The sequence below is a fragment of the Amia ocellicauda genome, chromosome 7 (genome assembly GCF_036373705.1).
Source record: "Amia ocellicauda isolate fAmiCal2 chromosome 7, fAmiCal2.hap1, whole genome shotgun sequence".
Taxonomy (NCBI): Eukaryota; Metazoa; Chordata; class Actinopteri; order Amiiformes; family Amiidae; genus Amia; species Amia ocellicauda.
The window spans coordinates 5,181,436-5,201,365 of record NC_089856.1 but is presented as its reverse complement, the minus strand read 5'-3'; the positions used below and the strand labels follow the sequence as shown (position 1 = coordinate 5,201,365).

The following is a 19,930-nucleotide window of genomic DNA, read 5'->3' as shown; positions in this document are numbered from 1 at the left end:
TATTCCAGGTCTGAAGGGAATGTCCTACTGAGAGACTGAGGACCTGAACCTTTTCACCCTGGAACAGAGGAGACTACGTGGGGACTTGATCCAAGTCTTCAAAATCATGAAAGGCATCGACCACATCAAACCAGAGGAGCTTTTCCAGATCAGCAGGGACACACGCACCCGGGGACACAACAAGCACGATGGGTCAAACGGTATCCTCTCGTTTGTAAACTTTCTTAGGTTCTTATCTTCTTCTTCTTATTATTATTATTATTACTTGTCATATTATAATGAATTTTAGTACTCCTACTACTACTAATAATAATATAATTGTAGCAAGTTAAAAGAATCAAACATTTTAAATGCTCTACTTCACTTTAGATTTTGTGTTTTTGCTTTATGAGCTCCAGTGTTCCTTTATCAGCAAACAGTGCAGTATGTTGCAGGGCAGACAGAGCCCTCAGACACATGATGTTTCCAGATAATCTGTTGGCCTGATAGGGCGCACGTCTGTGCATGTGCATGTCACCAGGACCCAGACCTCCATCTCCAAGATGAGATCCCAATCACACCACTGGGTATCACTAGCTAGCTGACAGAAATCATACAGCAATTCACATGTTTTGAGGGCACTGACTGGTTCGAAGCTGTAACTGACTCAATGTTCAAAAATGTAATTTGTGTTACAAGTTATGCATATGCAGACGCACCTCTCTCAGTTGGGCCATTACAGACGCGCTGATGACATCGCTGGCTTGTGCTTTGCAGCTTTCTGCAGGCCATTGGTAAACCCAACTGCCAATAAGAAGACCCCTGGGGCTTCAGGAACAGGAAAAATACACTCCACGAGAACAGTCTTTAACGTCTTCGAATACAGTTGAAATCTCGCTTTCTGACAGGGCAAACACACTGTCACACTTTCTAAGGAATAGCAGAGAGCAGCTGCCACTCAATTTAGCACAAACGTCGCCCAAAGAAAGTAACTAACTAACTTTCCGTGCTGCTTTGTCCCCTGATGTGACCACATACTCACAAGAGTGCCCGTGCAATCCCGGCAGCAGCAGGAAGCTTGTCTAGACTCTGAAATTAATGTACGCTTCAAAGGGACTGGAGCCTTTATTTCAATTTTTTCCATCAGTGACTACAACGCTGGTACTTTGTGCCACGGGTGTCACTAAGCCGAAGAGCAATAACGCTGCAGAGTCACAAGTTAAAAGTTAAATCAAAATTCAACAGCAGGGATCTAAACCCACAGACGACTGAAACCCTGGCTGGATTTGTTTTTAAAGACTCCCACTGCCTCGCTGAGATTGGCATCAACTGGAGTTGAAAGTGAAAATCGAAATCTGCATTTTCCTCATATCATGCCTTGCTTGCTGCACATTCGGTGATGTGTTTGGTGGGTAATTTGGCTATTCTTATTGTGATTTTGTATTCCAGGAGACATAATTGTCAATTGTCGCACCCATAGGGAGATCAGCAGGAAGTGTACAGGGGGGAACCAATGAGTGTCGCACAAACTTGAGCCTTTCATATAAGAACATAAGAAGAACATAAGAAAGTTTACAAATGATTGGAGGCCATTCGACCCATCGTGCTCATTTGGTGTCCATTAGTATCTAAGTGATCTAAGGATACTATCCAGTCTATTTTTAAATGTTCCCACGTTTTCAGCTTCAACCACATAGCTCTCCTCTGAACTGCCTCTAGAGCAGCGATATCTTTCTTGAAGTGTGGAGCCCAGAACTGTACACAGTATCCAGATGAGCTCTAACTAGTGCATTGTACAGTCTGAACATTACTGCCCTTGTTCTCAATTCTACACTTTTGACAATATACCCTAACATTCTGTTTGCCTTTTTTATTGCTTCCCCACATTGTTTGGATGGAGAAAGTGAGGAGTCATTCAGATCTTGAGCCGTGGCAACATTAATATTTTCCTCCCCTTCTCCCACCCTGCCTTTCTGTTCAGAGAGAGTCACGCTCCTCTTTGTTGCAAGATCACAGCCTCAAGTAAGAGTTAAATCAACGCAAATGAGACATGTCAGCATCTGTGAAACAACTCTTGACAAATAACAATCATCCAATTTTAACAATGACAGGAAGTAAACAAAAAGCATTGATGGATTCCACTGAGCTGCACCAGGAGTGTACAGTGAGCTGGATAGACCTCTACGCAGAGAAAGGGTTTCCCCATCAGTGGCCTAATTGTTAAATTGACATTCAAGAGGCTGGGGGTTCGAATCCTGCTGAAAAATATGGTCTGCAGGTCTGCAAACTTGATGGCTAGATTATATGATGTAAAACTACGCAGTACTGTCTAGTGGCTTTTGGTATATGAATTCAGTGCCTCCCCCAACATCCTGGCTCTCCTGTCAAGAAGGGGGGTGCCAGCTGCACTAACCCCCCTGCCCACAGCTTGCCACTACTCAGGTAGGCACATGTACTGTGATGCCCGGTGGAGAGGGGCCCCTCAATGGACGAGGCCCAAGCCACAAGGCCATATAAAGTCACAGCAACAAACTGTTAATAAACATCACTTTATCATATGGGTTGTCCTGACTGAAATGAGGAGGTGGATGAATTTGAAAGTCTCTCTTATCTCCAAAGGGTTCTGTGGGCACTGTGTCTCTGAGTCAACAGCATGGCTCTTAAATCAGTCTGAGCAAATGACTAAACCAAACTACATGCCAGCTGGAAAGAAAAGCAAATGAGTTTGTCATTGCTGTTCTAGAGGTCGGGTGAGGGATTGTGGGTGGGCTGAGGAGGATGCCAGTTCTGATACCACACTATAAGACCACATATCTGAAGAGTGCCTGCTGCCCTGTGTGGTGTATTTTGGGAATGTACAGAAATGAAGGCCAGCACACTCACTTTCCCTCTTAAGGTTTGGTATAAGAGTTGCTGCCAACTCTCCTTCTGTCGTCCAAATCCACCTCACACCCCAGATGACGACTTCAAAGCCCTCTCCCAGTGTAAGATTGGAGGACGTGTCTGGATGCGGAGAAGAAAGAAAACCACACAAACCCTGAGGCACGGGACGTAAAACGGCAGCCACAAGAGGGGATGATTTAGGTCCATAATTTTCAGTTATTTAATTCGTGAGCCTCCCAGCTGGGGCAGTTGTGTTCGAGAGGTTTAGTGGGAAGCTGGCTCCGGGGTTTGAAAATGCCGTGTTACTGCATTGTTAAGCGCAACGACCCCTGAGAGTAATTGTGGTACATTCCTGTCTGTGTTTTCCCTGGGCCCCCCTCAGGTACCCTTTCCCGTGGAGCGATTGTAACTCAACCACGGCGGGCAGATTTTCCTTCTCCCCTCTGCTCTTTGAAGGCTTTTTTTTTTTTTTGCTCCGTCTGGAAACAAAACACAACCAAATAATTAAATAAATTTAAAAATCCCGCTTATCAGCCTCTTTCACTGCAAATCACACCTCCCGACGTGAGCCAGAAGAATGTCAGTCTCTGACCCTTATCTGGCTGCGATGCTCCGTTTGACTTGAAAAGATTGCAGAAACGGAGGGGGGCGGTTAGTTAAATTTCAGCAGCCTGATGGGAAAACAGGGTATTTGGTCAGTTTTTGGTCTGTTTCTTCAGCAGTCACTGTCGAGAGGAGTGAAAACTGATCGCCTGTTGTCTTTCTTATCTTCCCTTCTGTCTGAAATGTGACTGAAATAAAAATAAATATATACAATAAAAAAAGTATTTCTCCCCAATATGTGCCATGCTTTAAGTTACTCTAATTTGTCAACACTGGCTGCCTTTTGGGTCAGGTGGGCCACAGCGAGGCCTTGGGGTCCGACACCTGGGAAATGAGCTGCCCACTGTCTGGGTTCAGCAATCGGGAAGGTGAAAGAGCAGAAAGAGGGAGACGTGTGTTTTCAGTTAGGCGCTCCTGAATTCCAACATGACAAATAGTTCAGAGAAAGAATGCTTTCGTGCCTGTTTGTAGCTGGATCTGATGCAAGAGTCCTTGTGCCATTTAAAGGGCAAGCAGCCAGGTCCAGAAATACATTTACAACTCACCCGCTTGCAGTTTAGATGTGGCAGAGATCTCTTTTCTGTTGCCATTGACATTATGTGGCAGCCTGTATAGGGATGTAGTCAATAAAAATAATAATAATAATAATAATAATAATAATAAACAATAAACTAAAGCATATTTATTTCCTTCCCTAAGGGGTTGAACTGCAGTCAGAATGTTTTTGGACTCTTTGACCCAAGTTGTGCGTTTAAATAAACGGGGACAAATGATTTATAACAGGCACTTGTTAGGCGGGTCAAGATGACCCCTCATGGTCTTATCCATATGTGGAAGGCATACAAACTCCCTTTCAGACCCGTCACAATCTGCTCACTCGGTCTGAAGGTCGCTCTTGTTAGACGTGGAGAAATTGGACAGTGTGAGTTCCGATAGGGGGCCTGTCGATGTTCCAGCCCCTCTCCCCTCCTCTCGACGCAGGAATGTCAATACGACCCGTCCCCACCGGACCCGCAGACAAGATCGGCAATTGAGCGCAGGCTGGCTCGACTCCAGCCAATCCCCCCCATACACACACTGCTCACCTGAAACGCCACACAGAGAGCTACTACAGCCAGCGGCGTCTCTGGGGAGCTCAATCCTGTGCTGAAAGACATGCCCAAAAGCATCCCACACATCTCCCCTCGCTGGTGTTTTTTTGTGTTTATTTGTTGTTTTGTCTGTAGTTGAAAATAGACATCACAAAATGGTCAGAGGGCCCAGGTAGTACAAAGATTTCACATTCAATTTTATTGTTTTTACATGGACATTAATGAATACAGTGGTTAAATCACTCCTCCCATTCCTTTACAGAGAAAAGAAACAAACTAAATAAAAACACACACGCACACGCGCACACACACACACAAACACACACATACACACACACACACGGACAGATAAATATAGCTTTCTAGCCTACACATGGCTCAGTCTCTATCCATTAGCATGGCAAAATATGCAGTACGTGATTAAAAACAAGCTAATTGGTAAAATTGGACTAATACTTTCAAATTCGGGCAGTGTACATAGATTTATTTACATTCGTTTCAATCTGAAGGAAAATAATCTGGGAAAATAAAATAAAATGAAAACATACCAAAAAATAGAATACTGATTTCATCTTTCTTATTTTGTCTTAAAGATTCCGTTACATATTTCAAGTGCCATTAATGACAAAAATGACAAAAGGTGTACCACAGTTACAGTTACATACATTACCAACTACACAGCTGCTTGTGTATTGTGAGGGTCTTGTGTGCCAGTTATTTGAAAACCTAGGATTAGATTCAGTCACAGTTACTGTACAGCGGTGTCTTTGTGAAGTGAGGAATTTTAGGAAAGAGTAAAAGCATTCTGGGAAGAGAGATTCCAGTGATTCGGAGAGAATTTTTAACTGGAAACAGGAGCCCCCGCCATTGCGACTCATCTTGAGTGTAAACCACAACAGCGGCCCACTGAATCGCAATTTAATCAGCACACGATCCCTCCGTCTCCCACTCGAAGCTCAGCTGGAACCTCTTTTTTCTTAGACTCCCTTTTTACTACCTCTCCTCATGCTTCGAGGATTTTGTCTGTGCCTTGCGGTGCAAAGTCTGAGGAAGGTTTTCACAACCTCAGCTATCAGTGCCTGCCATTTTCTCTGGAACAAAAGCCTATGTGTCCCTGGAATTGCAGCTGCCTTTAAATGTGGGTTTGGCCCGAGTCCTGGCCAGGATTGGATCGACAGACACTGCGACACACAATCGGTAAAGGCTGGCATCTCGACCACTATCTCCACTTTCCTCCTAACCTCCAGGCAGAAAGCACCTCTGCTCCAGTGACCTCGGCTTGGTTTATTATGGTTGCCATTGTCCTTTGCCCTCTTCTGCTCAAATTATTCAGCTCAGAACTTGTCAGCCATCTTGGGTTTAAAAAGGAAAAACACTTTTGAGTTCAGTTTAGGTTAGTTTCGCTGACGGTGCATTTGACAGAACAATGACTGAGAAACAATACTGCATGAATGGGAAGTGTGGTTTGTGAATGAACTGAAGTCAATCTTGAACTTCTTGAACTGGATGGCAATGATTCTGAGAAATGCTTTCAGCTGAACTCTATTTGCAGCACTTGGGTTGCAACTTGCACCAGTAACTGATACAGCACCAGTAAAGAAGTCATACTGTATTTGAGTAAGACATGTCAAAGCACGAGGCATGTCCATATGATATCTACTGGATATCCCTTTACATGCTGGCGATGGCAAAGAAGACTACAACCTCACACAAGGTCGTCACATTGTTACACAGAAAGGTTTGCTTAATCTATAGAGCAGAGGTGTCTCTCAGTTGTATCCTAAACAGTCCTAGCCTGCGGAATTTCCTTTCCACCCCCCGCCCACAAACGCACGCCAGCGTACAGACAAACAGCCGGGACCCAACACACCCCATCCCCAATCTGATTGACAGATTCCCATGACTACTGAAGGAGCTCCTGTCTGTAAAAACTACAGCAACCAATCAGTGTAGCCTTAGCGCTCTGAACGGGTGGGTCCCATGGGCATGGCGCAGAAAGTGGAGCAGAGAGGGGTGCAGTTAGCGACTGGCAACAGGCAACTGGCCACATGTTTCAGAGGCCAGACTATGATTAATACTGTTGAGGCAAGACTGGAAACCAGGGGCTGAAGAATTGATGGGTTTATATGTGATCCCTTTAGGGAGTGAAGGCAAGCGAGGGAGCTGAGCTGCCAGTCAGGGAAGAAGTGGAAAGGCTCCTTTTTGACACATGTCAGGTCACCCACAATGCACTGCTGTAGCCTCACACTACCACAAGGGTGGCCACGTTAATAAAAAACACTGTTATAGTTCTGCACATGAAAAAAGAAAATTAAACTTGAATGTTTTGACCATTACTACGACAATATATAATCTACTTCTAATCCTTTAGGATTATGTGTGAATGCCAAGAGCAATGGGACATTCTGTCCACTGAGAGGTCTGTCAGGAAGAGATTGCAAAGACCAGGTTCTCAGACATCGCTTGATATTTTTCTACTGTTCCATTACTGTTGGTCACATCTCTATACATACATACACACATACCTAAACATGTTAATATCGAACATCATTTCATGGTGCATATTATGACACAGGACAAACCAGGCAGGTTTCTGTCCATTTAAAAGACTTATCCTGGAGAGAAATGTTTTTGACATAAGTAGTATTACTAAACTATAAAGAAAATGTACAGACACACATTTTAAAACAAGCTTTCAGAGGTCTGCGAACACATCAGACAATCCACTTACTTCTTCTTCAACATGTTATTATTATTACTATCATTGTTATTATTTCTATTATTTTTATAGTACGCATTGTTACGGATTTCCTTTTTCTTTTTTTTACAAAACAAAATATAATTGTTAATTAAAAAATAATTAGCAGCGTGAGCTAAAAGACCCTTTTTTAAAAATCTGAAAATATATATATTTTATATCTTTATATATTTGTATGCAATTTATAATTTTACACTTTCGGGACTGGGGTTGTTACCCTTTTGCTCCAGAATAAAGACTGCGGGAGGCTTAGTGTTAGAGTTTCAGATACTCAGTGGACGGTTTGGGGGGTGAGGGGTATGATGTGGGATGCCATTTTAAACCATAGCTATTTAAATACCATTTTGAAAAGTGCTTTGTTATGGCTTGACTGGTGATAAATCACAAGACTGTGTTCACAAAGCAAGGTGCACAGGGGCTGAGGCAAAAGCACAGGATATATAATCTGCCCGTGGGCAGAAATCAAGGGGCCAATTCCTTATCTAAGCCCGAAAACTGACTTCTGAATTAAACTTCTCTGCTTGTATTGAGGGTTTCTGTTTCTCCTCGTCTCTGGCCTGACTTCTCTCCTCTGCTTTCAAAATTCAGGTCTAAAACCATTCATGAATCCCAATGAGAATCCCGTCAGACGTTTTTCACTTGTACTTCTGTCGCCTCCATTTCCACGTAAGGACACACTTTTCCTTTCAAAGTAGAATGTAGAAAGGGCACGCATCTGAACAATTGCCCACTCCTTGTGACTGTGACTAAAGTGACACACAGCTGTGTGATAAGGTGTGTCCTAAATTGCAGCACATTTCCTCCCGGCACAAAGATTAAGCACATACTGAGAGGTGTGCTCTTATTTGCTTGTCTCTGTGTTGATCTAAAGTCAGTTGAGTTGCCCCTTTGGCAAAAACCCAAACCTTCCAACTGCTGCAGTATTCAGATAAAACTTGCTCTTGAATCGAGACTACTCTGTAATAATGCCTCCCAGATTGAAAGTTGTCATTTTTCGTCCGGTTCTACGAGGTCTTCTACGGTGGCTCCTGATAATATTTTACAAGAGCTGTCACACAGGGTACATTAACTCCACTCTCACTCTAAGTGCTTATTATCTGACTTGGCTGCTGTCATTTTCTCTTCACGCTCGGGTGAAGGGCATCCGCTGAAGAGTGAATTGTTAATGTGACAGCCTGCGAAGTCACCACGGAGGTTGTTCGTCGAACTTTTTGTCGTCGTTGTTGGACTAGTTTGTGAACAACATGGGCGCGATTTAAAGAAAACAAATGAAAAAGTTGGCCACAGTGACTTTTTAAGCGTGAATTGTGTCATCGGTTTGTCTTTTGCGTTTCTAAAAGTGCAGTATGGTATGTGACACATTATATAAACACTTCCAATGGGAGTTTTTTGTTTTGTTTTGGAAAATGCAACTTTGTAACTTTTAATTTTGCACCTTTTTGAAAATCATGCACCTCCTGCACTCTTTGGATGCTGTGCTGATGCTGATCTATTCTTGAGTTCTCTATAAATATGCTGTTTAAAGAAAATAGGATGCTGATGCAAATATGATGCAGTGCTCAGTGCTTTGTGAACAAAGTGATGGGCTGCGAATGGCACCTACTGAGGGCCACTTGTGGTTCAGTGTTAATGAGTCTCCTTTTGTCAGCAAAGTTGCACTGGAGCAGAAGAGTAATTCGCCTATTCCTTGTTCTCCCAGTGTGGAAGATAAGATTGTCCCCCCCACCTCCCCTACCCAGCCGATCTCTCTCACACACAACCCTGTGTCCCACTCCTCTCTCTCTCCCTCTTTTGCTCCCTCACTCACCCCTGACCGTCTCCCACTCTCTCTCCCTCTCCACCTTGCACATGTGATGGACGGATTCAAGGGTTTGCACCCCACCTTCCCTCTCTCAAGGCGCTGGGCTGTCTCTCTCTCTCTCCCTCCCTTTCTCTGCAGTGTTAAAACAGTCAGTTGGCTGGTTTATGGTGCTGACTCGCCTTCACCCTCCCCTCTACCCTCTACCCACTCCCCACACCCCCATTTCTGTCTCTCCATCTCTCTCTCTCTCCCCCAGGGCTAACACATAGCCTGTTGGCTGGACACCGGGCTGTCCAGTGAGCTGGTGGTCTCGGTGGGCTTCGGGTTTGGGATCTTGAACATGGTAGAGATGTAGAAGGCCTGCAACATCAAAGACAAACAATAAGTTCACTTGGAAGGGGGCATGAACCAAGTGTAGAGCACCTTCCCTGAGAGGAACAGACCGGCCCTTGTGCTGAATCAGGGTCCTATCACAAACAAAGTCTGAATTATAATGATATATAATGGCGAATCACAGATTTTCTCTGGAGTTACACATGCAGTCAAGTCTCCTTTCGGGTGGGGGCATGACATTTGAGAATGTGACCTTATAGCAGCACCCCCAGCTCAGTACAGGGTCAGTGATGCTGATGCCACCTACTGCAGCAGTGACTGAGTTTCATGCCGGCTGTGACTCAGTCCCCGCTTACGCTCTCCACATGACTGCCACGTTGCCCCTGCCTGATGTCACACATGCACATTCACGCCTGCTGCTTGCGGGCCTCCTTCCCGTGTCAGCAGCAGCTCTTTCACAACTGCAGGGGCCGCAGCTGCTCCCCGGGCCTCTACAGAGACGCTGCGGTGCCACAGTGCGTGCTGCCCTGACAGATATGACCGTCCCCTTTAAAGGAGTTCCAGTTGGTTCATCTGGTTTGCAGGCCATTAGAACACTGTGGCCCTCATCCCAGGACTCTTTGTTGGCGTGGAAACAAGGCCTTTGTTGTGTGGAGCTCAGACTCGAAGGGATAGAGAACTGTAGCATTTGCACATTCCGACTTCTGAGTTTCTTGGAATGCGTGCCAACCAGAGACTGCCCATTGTTGCACAGTGTTGATAGCTTATCGGTTTCCATTGTGCCCCGGTCCCAATCCCAAATCACAGACTGTTGTGACAGAGCCCGAATGGAAAACTGGTGATATCTGGATTGTGGACTAGGCCACACTCCAAAAATACTGGATTACTTGGCTGTCACCACTAACACAGCTTGAAGCAATGTTCTTTGCTGCATTTAATTTCATGTGCAGGTGGATTTCAGAAGCAGAATTGCATTGGCCTTTTTTGCAAAGCATTCATAAAGATTTAAAGGAGCCTAGGCAGCTAGAGACCCCACAGGGATGGCAAAAATACATCAATATCTCTTACAAGTAAGGAAAAGTGGACCAGACCTTCACAAATAGCTTATTCGTTCCTAAGCACCCCTGCGTCTGACTCCTGATTCAGAATGTGAGTGTGCACACCTCCGTTGGGATTTTGAAGTTGTGCCTCCGACAGCGAGAGCGGTAAACCATCTCCCCAGACACTCACCACCCAGTAGGCCACCAGCGCCCCCTGCAGGAAGCCGGTCAGCACGTCGGAGGGGTGGTGTTTGTAGTCGGACACTCTGGTCAGCCCCGTGTACACAGCCAGCATCACCAACAGGAACTGCACGAGTGGGCGCAGAAGCCGAGCACCACGCCACGTGAAACGGGCTTGCAGGTAAAACTACAACAGAGACAATGAGAGACTGGAGTTAGGCACAGAACGGTTCCTGTGTGATGTGTTCCTTTCTGTTTTGAGCCTTTCAGAGCCTTATTTTTCAGATTCATATCCACTACATAGCCAGTCACTTCTTCTCGCTCTGCAAGTCTAGGCGCTCTCTTATGATGCATGGCACAGGTACGCTTTTCCCCTGATGACACCTCAAACTCGAAGGTGCCCAAACCAGAATTACAAACTGAAGATGTTTCCCACCCCACCCAGCCCCAGGAGCCAATTGCCACCCCCCAATTCGAGCTCCTGTCCCCACAACTTAGTGGCACAGCCTGGCTAGGACCCAGCAGTCCCCGGGCTATCATGTATCCTGTACTCTGAGCAGTTACAGCAGACTGCAAGGGAATTCGTGGGGGAAAGACATGGGAACCACTGAGCAACGCAATGGAGGGCGTTTCAGCTACTCCTCACACCTCCGTGTCAGATGATATAGAGAGTTTGGAGAAAAAAACAACAGAATTAAACCATGCAGGACACAAAAGAGAGAAACAAAAAGCACTGTACAGATAGACGAGGAAAGGTTGGTCATACAAGGACACCGCTGGTCATTTTTTGAACTCAGTTGTGACAAGTTCATTATTGGCTGAACTGAGCCAGTTCTTAAGAAGTGACGGAGATGGAAAGAAGAAATGTGTTATGTGGCATGAAACGTACGCCCCGCACCTCAGCCCAGCGAAACGGAGCCTGGATTCTGTGTGTGCTCTGCGTGTTCCTGTATGGAGCAGATAACCCCAGCCAGGTTGTGAGCTAATGGAGGCTTAATAGCTGCCAAAGCACATAGGCAGCCTGGGACAGAGTTCAGCTCACAGCCAATAACCCTTTCTGCTGCCCGCTTTCCTATGAGCACAGCCCCAGTTATCTCTCAGAATATAACTAAACACTGACAGAGGGAGATAAGAGGTTGCACAATGCTGCCCAATGGGATCGGGCCTTGCACAACACGGCCTGAATATTCCACGTCACGTGTCAGCCCTGAAAGGATTGTAAATATTTACAATTAACAATATAAACAGCCTTAGTCTCCCCTCCTGCCATTGTATACAATGCTGGTGCAATGTCGTGGTCTGATGGCCAAACATTTGTCCAGTCTAGGACAATAACAACGCGACTGCACCACTGACTCCCTGATGCTTGTGTTAAAACAGTCAGGTCAAGGCCATGCATTTGGTACAGCGTTCAAAGTGTTACGCTTGACTGCTAAGGTAAGGGAGATTGGAAGGAGAGAAAGAGCCCATGAAAGTGCTCCTTACCCTGTGATTGAGAAAGTGGCCCGGCCGTGGGGAGAGGTCTACTGCAGAGACGCTGATGAAAGTGTGGCTGCGAAATCTCACCCGCTCGGCCCTGGAGTGCACTGGAGAGTCAAACCAGCCTCTCAGTAACAGCCCTTTGACCAGTGGTGTCTTCCCTGGCACTGTGACATCCATACGCAGCTGCTCCTAATGTCTCCACTGGCACACGGACAGATGCTATCCATTCTAGCTTTCAGATTTCTTTTGTGTTGCTTGTTTCAATCTGTGTAATGCTCTTTTGTGAAGGCCAATACAGAAATTAAAAACTGCATAAAAGGATAATTGCAACTACACCAGGTGAAATCTGAAGCATTTGAATGTTTAATGTCTAGTTTGAAATTGTTTTGTAACCATATTTATCCGTTTCAAAGGTTTTGTTTCCCAAATTCCTATAGCCTTTCAGTCCAATCCCAACTAACCAGATAAGGTTGTGGCAACATTGCAATAAAGTGAACACAGAACTAAGTGGTATTGAGGCAACAGGAATTTATAGACTCCAGGAGGTGTTGTCATTGACATATATAACTACATTGAAGAGAAGAATTAGTCACACATGGCAAAATCAAAATACACTAAACAGTTAAAGTAAAATTTAACAAAATAAGCCAATGAAATATACTACATGCCTGCAAAATGATACAGTGATGCTTGTTACAATGTAATTCTACAACCAACAGAGAACATTAACGACTCCATGGGGTCAGAGGTCATCACACTTCTTTCTCACTTGCCAGAACCAAGATACAACCAAACCACAACTTCACACAATGCTGCCAGACCAAAATGTGTTGGCTGGGATGATTGTGAATCTGCTCGTAACAACGGGGCAGCGATTTCTTGCCCTGGACCAAGATGACCCCTGTGAGCTGTGGTTGTCCTTCCAATTGATCTCTTCTGTTTCCTTCTTTTCAAATGTCAGAAGGGATTAGATATGAAGAACTAAATCTCCACTCAGTGCTGGGTTTCAGAGCTGCCCTCACTTAGGTATCCCGTTTCAGGGGCCAGCTGTCTGGAATTGAAGCAGCTGGGCTCTCTCGACACTGAGAAAGGATTGTTACAGAGGGAGATTAATGCAGTGTAATTCCCGCAGTGTTAATTGGTAATTGCCAAGTTGTCAACCGTGGTTTAGACAAAATATAGAGGATGAATATTGAGAAATCGACCAGACGAGAGCTTGCTGTGCCTAACTTCCTGGTCAAACTATGTTCCTCAAAGTGGGGCATTTGTCAAACCAAGAACAGAGAGCTGTAAACAGTTTTTAAAAACCGCAAATTAAGAAACAGACTACAGTTAAGGGTTCAGTAGGCCTAAGGAATGAGGAATTAAACTGGAGTTGAAAACAGGAATACATGGGTCTCTGCCATGGGCGAAAAGACCTGTAATGGGGCATAGTAAAAAAAACAAAAAACTAAAATAATATACACACATGTAATTACTGTTTAAAGAGCAAGTCAAGCTTCAGAAAATCACGACTTTAGACATCGCCCTGAATTGCTACAACTATCGATGTCATTTGCTTGGGTAATTTTTTCCCTTCATTGCTCGTACGTCTCTCCTTCTGCCAAGCAAACTGTTATAATAGTAGCCCATCTGGATCTTATACCTTCATGTGATTCACTGTAACGTGTGGGCGATTATTTCATAGCAGTGATGTAACACCCTTCGTAATGTTTTGTAACTGACGTACATTTCATGTTTGCTGTAGAAAGACCATGTGACGTCCCCTTGGATAAAAGCGTCTATTAAATGCGTCTATTAAATGACTTAAATCTTAAATGTCTATTAAATCGTATACCTATATATACAAAAGGGAAGCAAAGAACAGGATGGAAAACGATCAAGCGCCAATCTAAAGATGTACAAAAACATTTGGGGCAAACCTAGCAAACAACTATAAAATGACTACAGTGGCTTCGCTCCTGGTTTCCGCACGTTGAGTGTCAACAGCTAATGCATGCTCAGTACACAAATTCAGTGCAGGAAACTGACATTGATGACAGTCATAAACCACCACAGTGATACGGGTGGGTATTCTCACCCCTTTGCTCCTACAGCACAGCCACAGCAGCGTTCTGCAGCAACGCAGTCCTGGCGCAACACCACCAACGCTGTGTGCTGTGTTAGCAATAGTTTTTGTCTGTATGTTTTTAATTAATAATATAATTACGTGCAAACGTATCCACAAAATTACAAGCGAAAGTAGTCGTGCGGGATCCCAAAATAAGCGGGTACTGTAAACAAAGAACGATCGCCACTCAGAGAAATAAAATAAAGCAGAATTTTACTGCTTTGGATATTTAGATAAACATTTTAATCGTAAAGACAGTGGACACCAAGAAATCCCCTAAGTGGTGGAACGACCTTCCCATCGAGAGCAGGTCTGCACAGTCCCTGTCACTGTCATATTAAACCTTGCTCCCTCATGCTCCTGATTACTGATGAATATCATCTTACTGTAACTGCTATGCCTACCCCACCCTGTAGCACATGCCTGGGACTTAACTCTATTACGTCTGTACTTGTGAGCTCATTTCTGCTAGGATGTGTGATTATGGTACTTTGAGCTGAGTGTATGTACTGCAATCATTTGTAATGTCTCTTGTGTAAACTGTAAGTAGCCTGGATAAGGGCGCCTGCTAAGAAATGGATAATAATAATAAAAGTGTCAGCGTTTCAGCTACAAAGCCTCTAACTCTTGATGAAGCGTCAGGCATTATTTGGTATCTGTGTTTGTCACTTTGGTCCTGATCCCCATTTCCACATTAACCACTTGTTGTGCAGTGGAGGCCTGGGAAAGGGGGCTGGACTGTGACATGTGACGGGGGCTCTCTGGCACAGGGACGTGACCGCAGGGCCCAGCGCATTCCTGTTGCGTGTGACTGGGCACACAGGGACAAGAACGCATTCAGGGCCAGAGACTCTCCCTCTCCCGTTTGTGCAGCTTCATGCTTCCAAAGATTATGTCACCCACGGCAGGCTCCCTCACTGCTTGCAGTGAATCACTGTATAAATAAATAATGTTTCGACAATGCAGTGACAATTAAGGGATTATCTGGCTGTTTGTGTCTTTAGTGGTGACAAAACTGTGGTAATTGTGAAAAGTGGATTTCCTTTTGTAATGTAAGACCATCATTAGTTCCCTAGTTTGTCATATCAACCGGCTGCTTCTTTAATGATCTACAGATCAATTAAGCCTACCATGTTACAGGTGGCATAGCTAATTACCAGCATGCTTCCTGTCAAATTAACAATGTGGCTCAATAGGTAAAGGCTTTATTTGAGTGTGGACTGTCTCAAAGCATTGTATGGCAGGACAGAGTGCATATCCAATCTTATCAGGGATGTTCCAAATTTAAAATATTGTTTGAAAATAAATAAACAAACTGGTGATCCTGGGCTCCCACTAATCCAGAATAGAGGGCTTGAACATTTGTGTGGGTGTGTATATATATATATATATATATATATATATATATATATATATATATTATTATTATTCTTTTTTTACCACAACTTGTCTGCTGTTCCTCTTTGATTTTACTAAGCTTTTCCTCACTCAGTTTGGTCTTGTACAGTGACAGGAAAGGACAGGGAACAGAGGACGCTGGAAATAAAGGAGATGGGGGGTGGGAGAGAAGGCTTTAAAAAGAGCGAGGGAGGGAGGAGAGATGGCGAAAAAGACGGAAGAAAAAAGGACTGAAAGGAAACAGTGAGTGGAGAAAGGAAAGAGGGCGAGATCTCGACCTAGCTTTTCTGAGCCGCCTAAAATGTCCCTCTGTCTCCCTCGCTGTGTGCCTCGGTATTCCCACTGCCCGGCGCACTGCTCCCCCCGTTCACAAGTGTCAGTGCAACGCAGTGGCCGGCTGTCCCCCTGCAATGGCCTCCCTCTCTCACAATGGCCGACAGACAGAACCGCGAGCCTCTGAAAGAAGCCCATCTGTCTTTCCCAGCGGGGGCTCATACCCCCCAGCCCAACCTCGCACCAACGGACCTGCTTGCCCCTCAACAAAGATGGCTCTGTTTGTCTGAGTGGGGGGAGCAGGGGGAAAGGGAATTACCAAAGTGGGAGACTTTCTCTCACTGTTTTTTGGGGCTGCTAACAAATGCCTTTTTAGAAAGCGTTTCTTTACAAATGATTGTTTTTTGTCTGTTTTCTTTCTTTTTTCTTTTCTCAATCCATTGATCTGTCAAGACTACATTCTAGGCATTGCTGGAATCCCACCGCAGCTCTGGCAAAGTCCCGGGATTGGCAGGTTGCTTTTTGGCGAGCTTGTTTTGCACCTCCTTGAAGGCCAAATTCCTACTCGCTGGCTAGCAATGGAGTATCTCATTAAAAGTCAAGATTATGTGAGAATTGGGACACAGGGACTAATCCAGGGCTCAGCACTGGTGGTTTGCTTTTCTCTCTTTGCTTCTGTCTCAAATACCTTTTTACTTTTTACTGTGTGTTTTGTCTAGACCTTTTTTATATGAATGCAAAATGGGCTAGTGAGATTTGAGCTGGACTGCATAACTGGGAGCTGACGGCTTACCTGTACTACAGATTTTGGTTAACAGACACATCCCCACCACTTTCTACTCAGTAAAAATGCATTAGTATTTGCAAGTAGAACATTCTAGAATACACATACATTTTATACATAGAGTGCTTTTCCTTTTTTCCCCTGAATGCTTCACTGGCGCATTTATCTTTGAATTCCCCAATCTATCACGTCCATGGGATCTGCTTTGGTAGGCTTAGTTAGCTGAACAAAGCCCATGTAGGATAAAACATGACTAGATTGCCAAGAGTTTCAAAATGGCGACCTGGACCCCACGAGAGGCTTATTAGTCTCCTTATTGCAAAGGGACTCCCTCCGGAAGCTCACAGCAGCACAGAACCATATTCCCTGGTATCATTAAAAAAATAAAAAAACGTAAACAGGGCTCTCAGTCTGGTCCAGGGCAGGACTTGGTTACTGTCGCCCCTGAAAGATGTTGTCAGTGGATATTGACGTGGCACAACATTGGGCCATGCTGGGCGGACGGAGGGATGGGGTGATGTGATGTGAGGACATCGCTGGGGCAGTGGGGAGGCAGTGCAGGACAGCATTGAGTGGGGAGGGTTAACGGGAATCGGGGGTCAAGGGCCCCCCACCCCATACTCTGTGAGAATTAGCCTGCACTGTAAACTGCATGTACAGCAACCAAGCACGAAAGGGGAACTGTATTCTAATTATAATTATTATTATCATCATTATCATCATCATACTTACTCTATTTCAGATGAATATACAAAAGTACTTAAGATAAACAGCATTACTGCAGAACCACATGGGCAGGAGACTCAACTCAGCATCAAGACAGACCATCTGCAGCGTTTTGCTGATTCGTATCAAGTAACCTCGAGTTTAGCAGAGCCATATCAAGTGACATCAAGAGAAGACACTCACCGCCAGATACAGCATGGTGTACATTGCAAAGGAAGCGTGGCCGGAGTAGAAGGACTTCCTGTGAGAGAGAGAGAGAGGGAGGGAGGGAGAAAAATAAAAAAGTCTGACTGATAAATCCCAACTTCTCCCAGGCTCCCCAGGACAGCTGTGCCGTCAGGATCCCAGAACCTCTGACATCAGGCTCAGTCTGTGAGCACGAACACGGCGCAGTAGTGGGAGGCATACAGAGTGGTGAATTGTGGGGTGAAATGTCCCGGCCTGAGGCTGGACTCCACTGAACACGGACACTAGTCGTCCTCATACCAGCTCAAAAAGTTCAGTGTGATACAAAACCATATAAAACCACCACAAAAGAGTGAAATCAGATAAAGGAAAACAAGAGACACGTGACTTTTACCAGAGTAGGAAGCGCTGAAAGTCTACTGAGATGACCTCTTTGCTAGAATAACACTGAACAGATGCACTCAAAGAATCTGATCCGACACAGATTCACTTAAATTCTCTCTCTGTACTGGAAAGCGGCAGGTGAAGAAAGTAAAGAGGGGCACATACCTGGCCTCTATTACCAGTTTCTTGTCTTGCTGGGGGCACTCAAACTCCTGGATGTAGCTGCCCTCGGTGCAGTTGAGATCGGCGTAGCTGAGCTTGCACACTGTGAGGAAGTGGGGCCGCAGCCGCCCCACGCTGAGCTTGGCCATGTTGGTGAGCGACTGGCCCACGCAGCAGCCGAACAGGAAGCTGCCGATCTCTTTGTACAGGGTGGACACGTACAGGTTGGTGACGAAGGCCCGCGAGCGCACGCTGCGGTACCGTACCCGGTAGCACTCCCCCAGCGCGATCTGAGGACAGAGCACAGCCATGGGCACAGGGTTAACCACGGGACGCCCCTCAAACACCCACAGGGGGGCCCTGCACACCCACTGCTGAGCCAGCAGGGGTCTGTAAACATATGAACAAACAGGTGAGCGTTCAGTGCAGGTGTATCAGGACAGAGGCTCTTCCTCACACTGAGAATTTGTGGGTGTTTTGGGGGCCATGCAGTTGAAGCTCAATCTGGACATTCAGTCTTTCATGAGGTCCTCGACCAGAAACCAAGGGGGCTCGGGGCGGAGACTCACACTCAGCCCTGTGATGATGATTCCCCCGGCGATGAGCAGCTCATCCGAGATGGACTCCTTCGTCAGGTACGGGTAGGTGATGGTCTCGTCCCCGCAGAAGAAGCCCCGGCTGTACGGCTCCACTGCCTTCAGCTCACAGGCAAAGAATGGGATGGAGGCTGAGGCACAAGAGAGAGGGAGAGAAGAATTACAGAGCTGAAATAAAAAGGGTTATTTACCAGGTAAAGACCATTTTTAAATACTACACAACTCGCTCCACAAGTATGACTGGACAGTGGATGGTTGTTTTTAATACAGCAGCATTTCGTTCGATCAGACTGCTGAATAAGAATCAGTCAGTGTCTGAATGTATTACAGATGGATTTAGGATTTAAAAGCAGTCGTTGATGTTCACAACCCATTGTATTGTACCGATCACTGATTTGATTTAAATTTCTAGATGGATTACAGTTATTTCTGCACAGATTGATACACTCAGTATGATAAATAGTCCTGTAGTCACATTCATATTTTTGTTATATCAGAAGGAAAATGGCTGTTTAAGAGTCTATTTTCCCTGTCTCCTTTATTGTTCAAGTTATGTTAAACCAACGACTCACAAGCAGACACTGGGGCACATACTATACATATACAGTCTTAGTTCTCAAAGGAGTGGAGTCCAGGGTGGGACACGCTGTTCTTTAGCATGGGCCCCCTGGGGTTAAGAATACTTATCTGGGCATGGAGAAGGGGGCCCTGTTAATGTGGAACATAAGTGGTTCTTCGAAATCTTGAGAACAGAAATGGGCAGAACAAAGAAAAAGGACTGGGATCACAACATGAAAAGAAGAAGAAAATATCTAAACTGGGCTTCTTCTCCAGTGAATAGCATGGTAGGCTACAATCCTGCAGTCTTACACTGATTCCAGATATTTTGTGCAGAGATGGCTACACCAAACATCAAAAATAGTCCCACACGAATTTTAGGAGTTCAGACAACCCCAGTGGTCATATGTAGTAGAAGATAAGTAGTGTTTATTTTGGCCTAGACTCGCTTGACTAAGGGAACAATGACCTGGCCAACAGGACAAGGCCAACGGACCCCCCACCCCCCCGTATTAGGTGGAATGAGCCATGGAGCTGCTGCAAAAGCAGTGTTCAGGTTCGAGGAGGGATGCAAAGCAAGGAATACTGGGAAAGTGCGTGTGT

The 19,930-nt window shown here is 45.2% G+C and overlaps 1 protein-coding gene across 1 annotated transcript in view; it reads right to left on the bottom strand.

The window, feature by feature from the left end:
• Nucleotides 1-4,729: 4,729 nt before the first annotated feature.
• Nucleotides 4,730-19,930, bottom strand: part of ppap2d (phosphatidic acid phosphatase type 2D) — a 44,237-nt gene continuing 29,036 nt past the window's right edge. The window contains exons 2-6 of the mRNA XM_066708096.1: nt 18,743-18,900; nt 18,177-18,463; nt 17,625-17,682; nt 10,679-10,855; nt 4,730-9,475 (exon numbers count right to left, since the gene is read on the bottom strand). Coding sequence (XP_066564193.1) covers nt 9,374-9,475; nt 10,679-10,855; nt 17,625-17,682; nt 18,177-18,463; nt 18,743-18,900 — 782 coding nt within the window. The 3' untranslated portion in view covers nt 4,730-9,373. The remainder of the gene's footprint in view (nt 9,476-10,678; nt 10,856-17,624; nt 17,683-18,176; nt 18,464-18,742; nt 18,901-19,930) is intronic.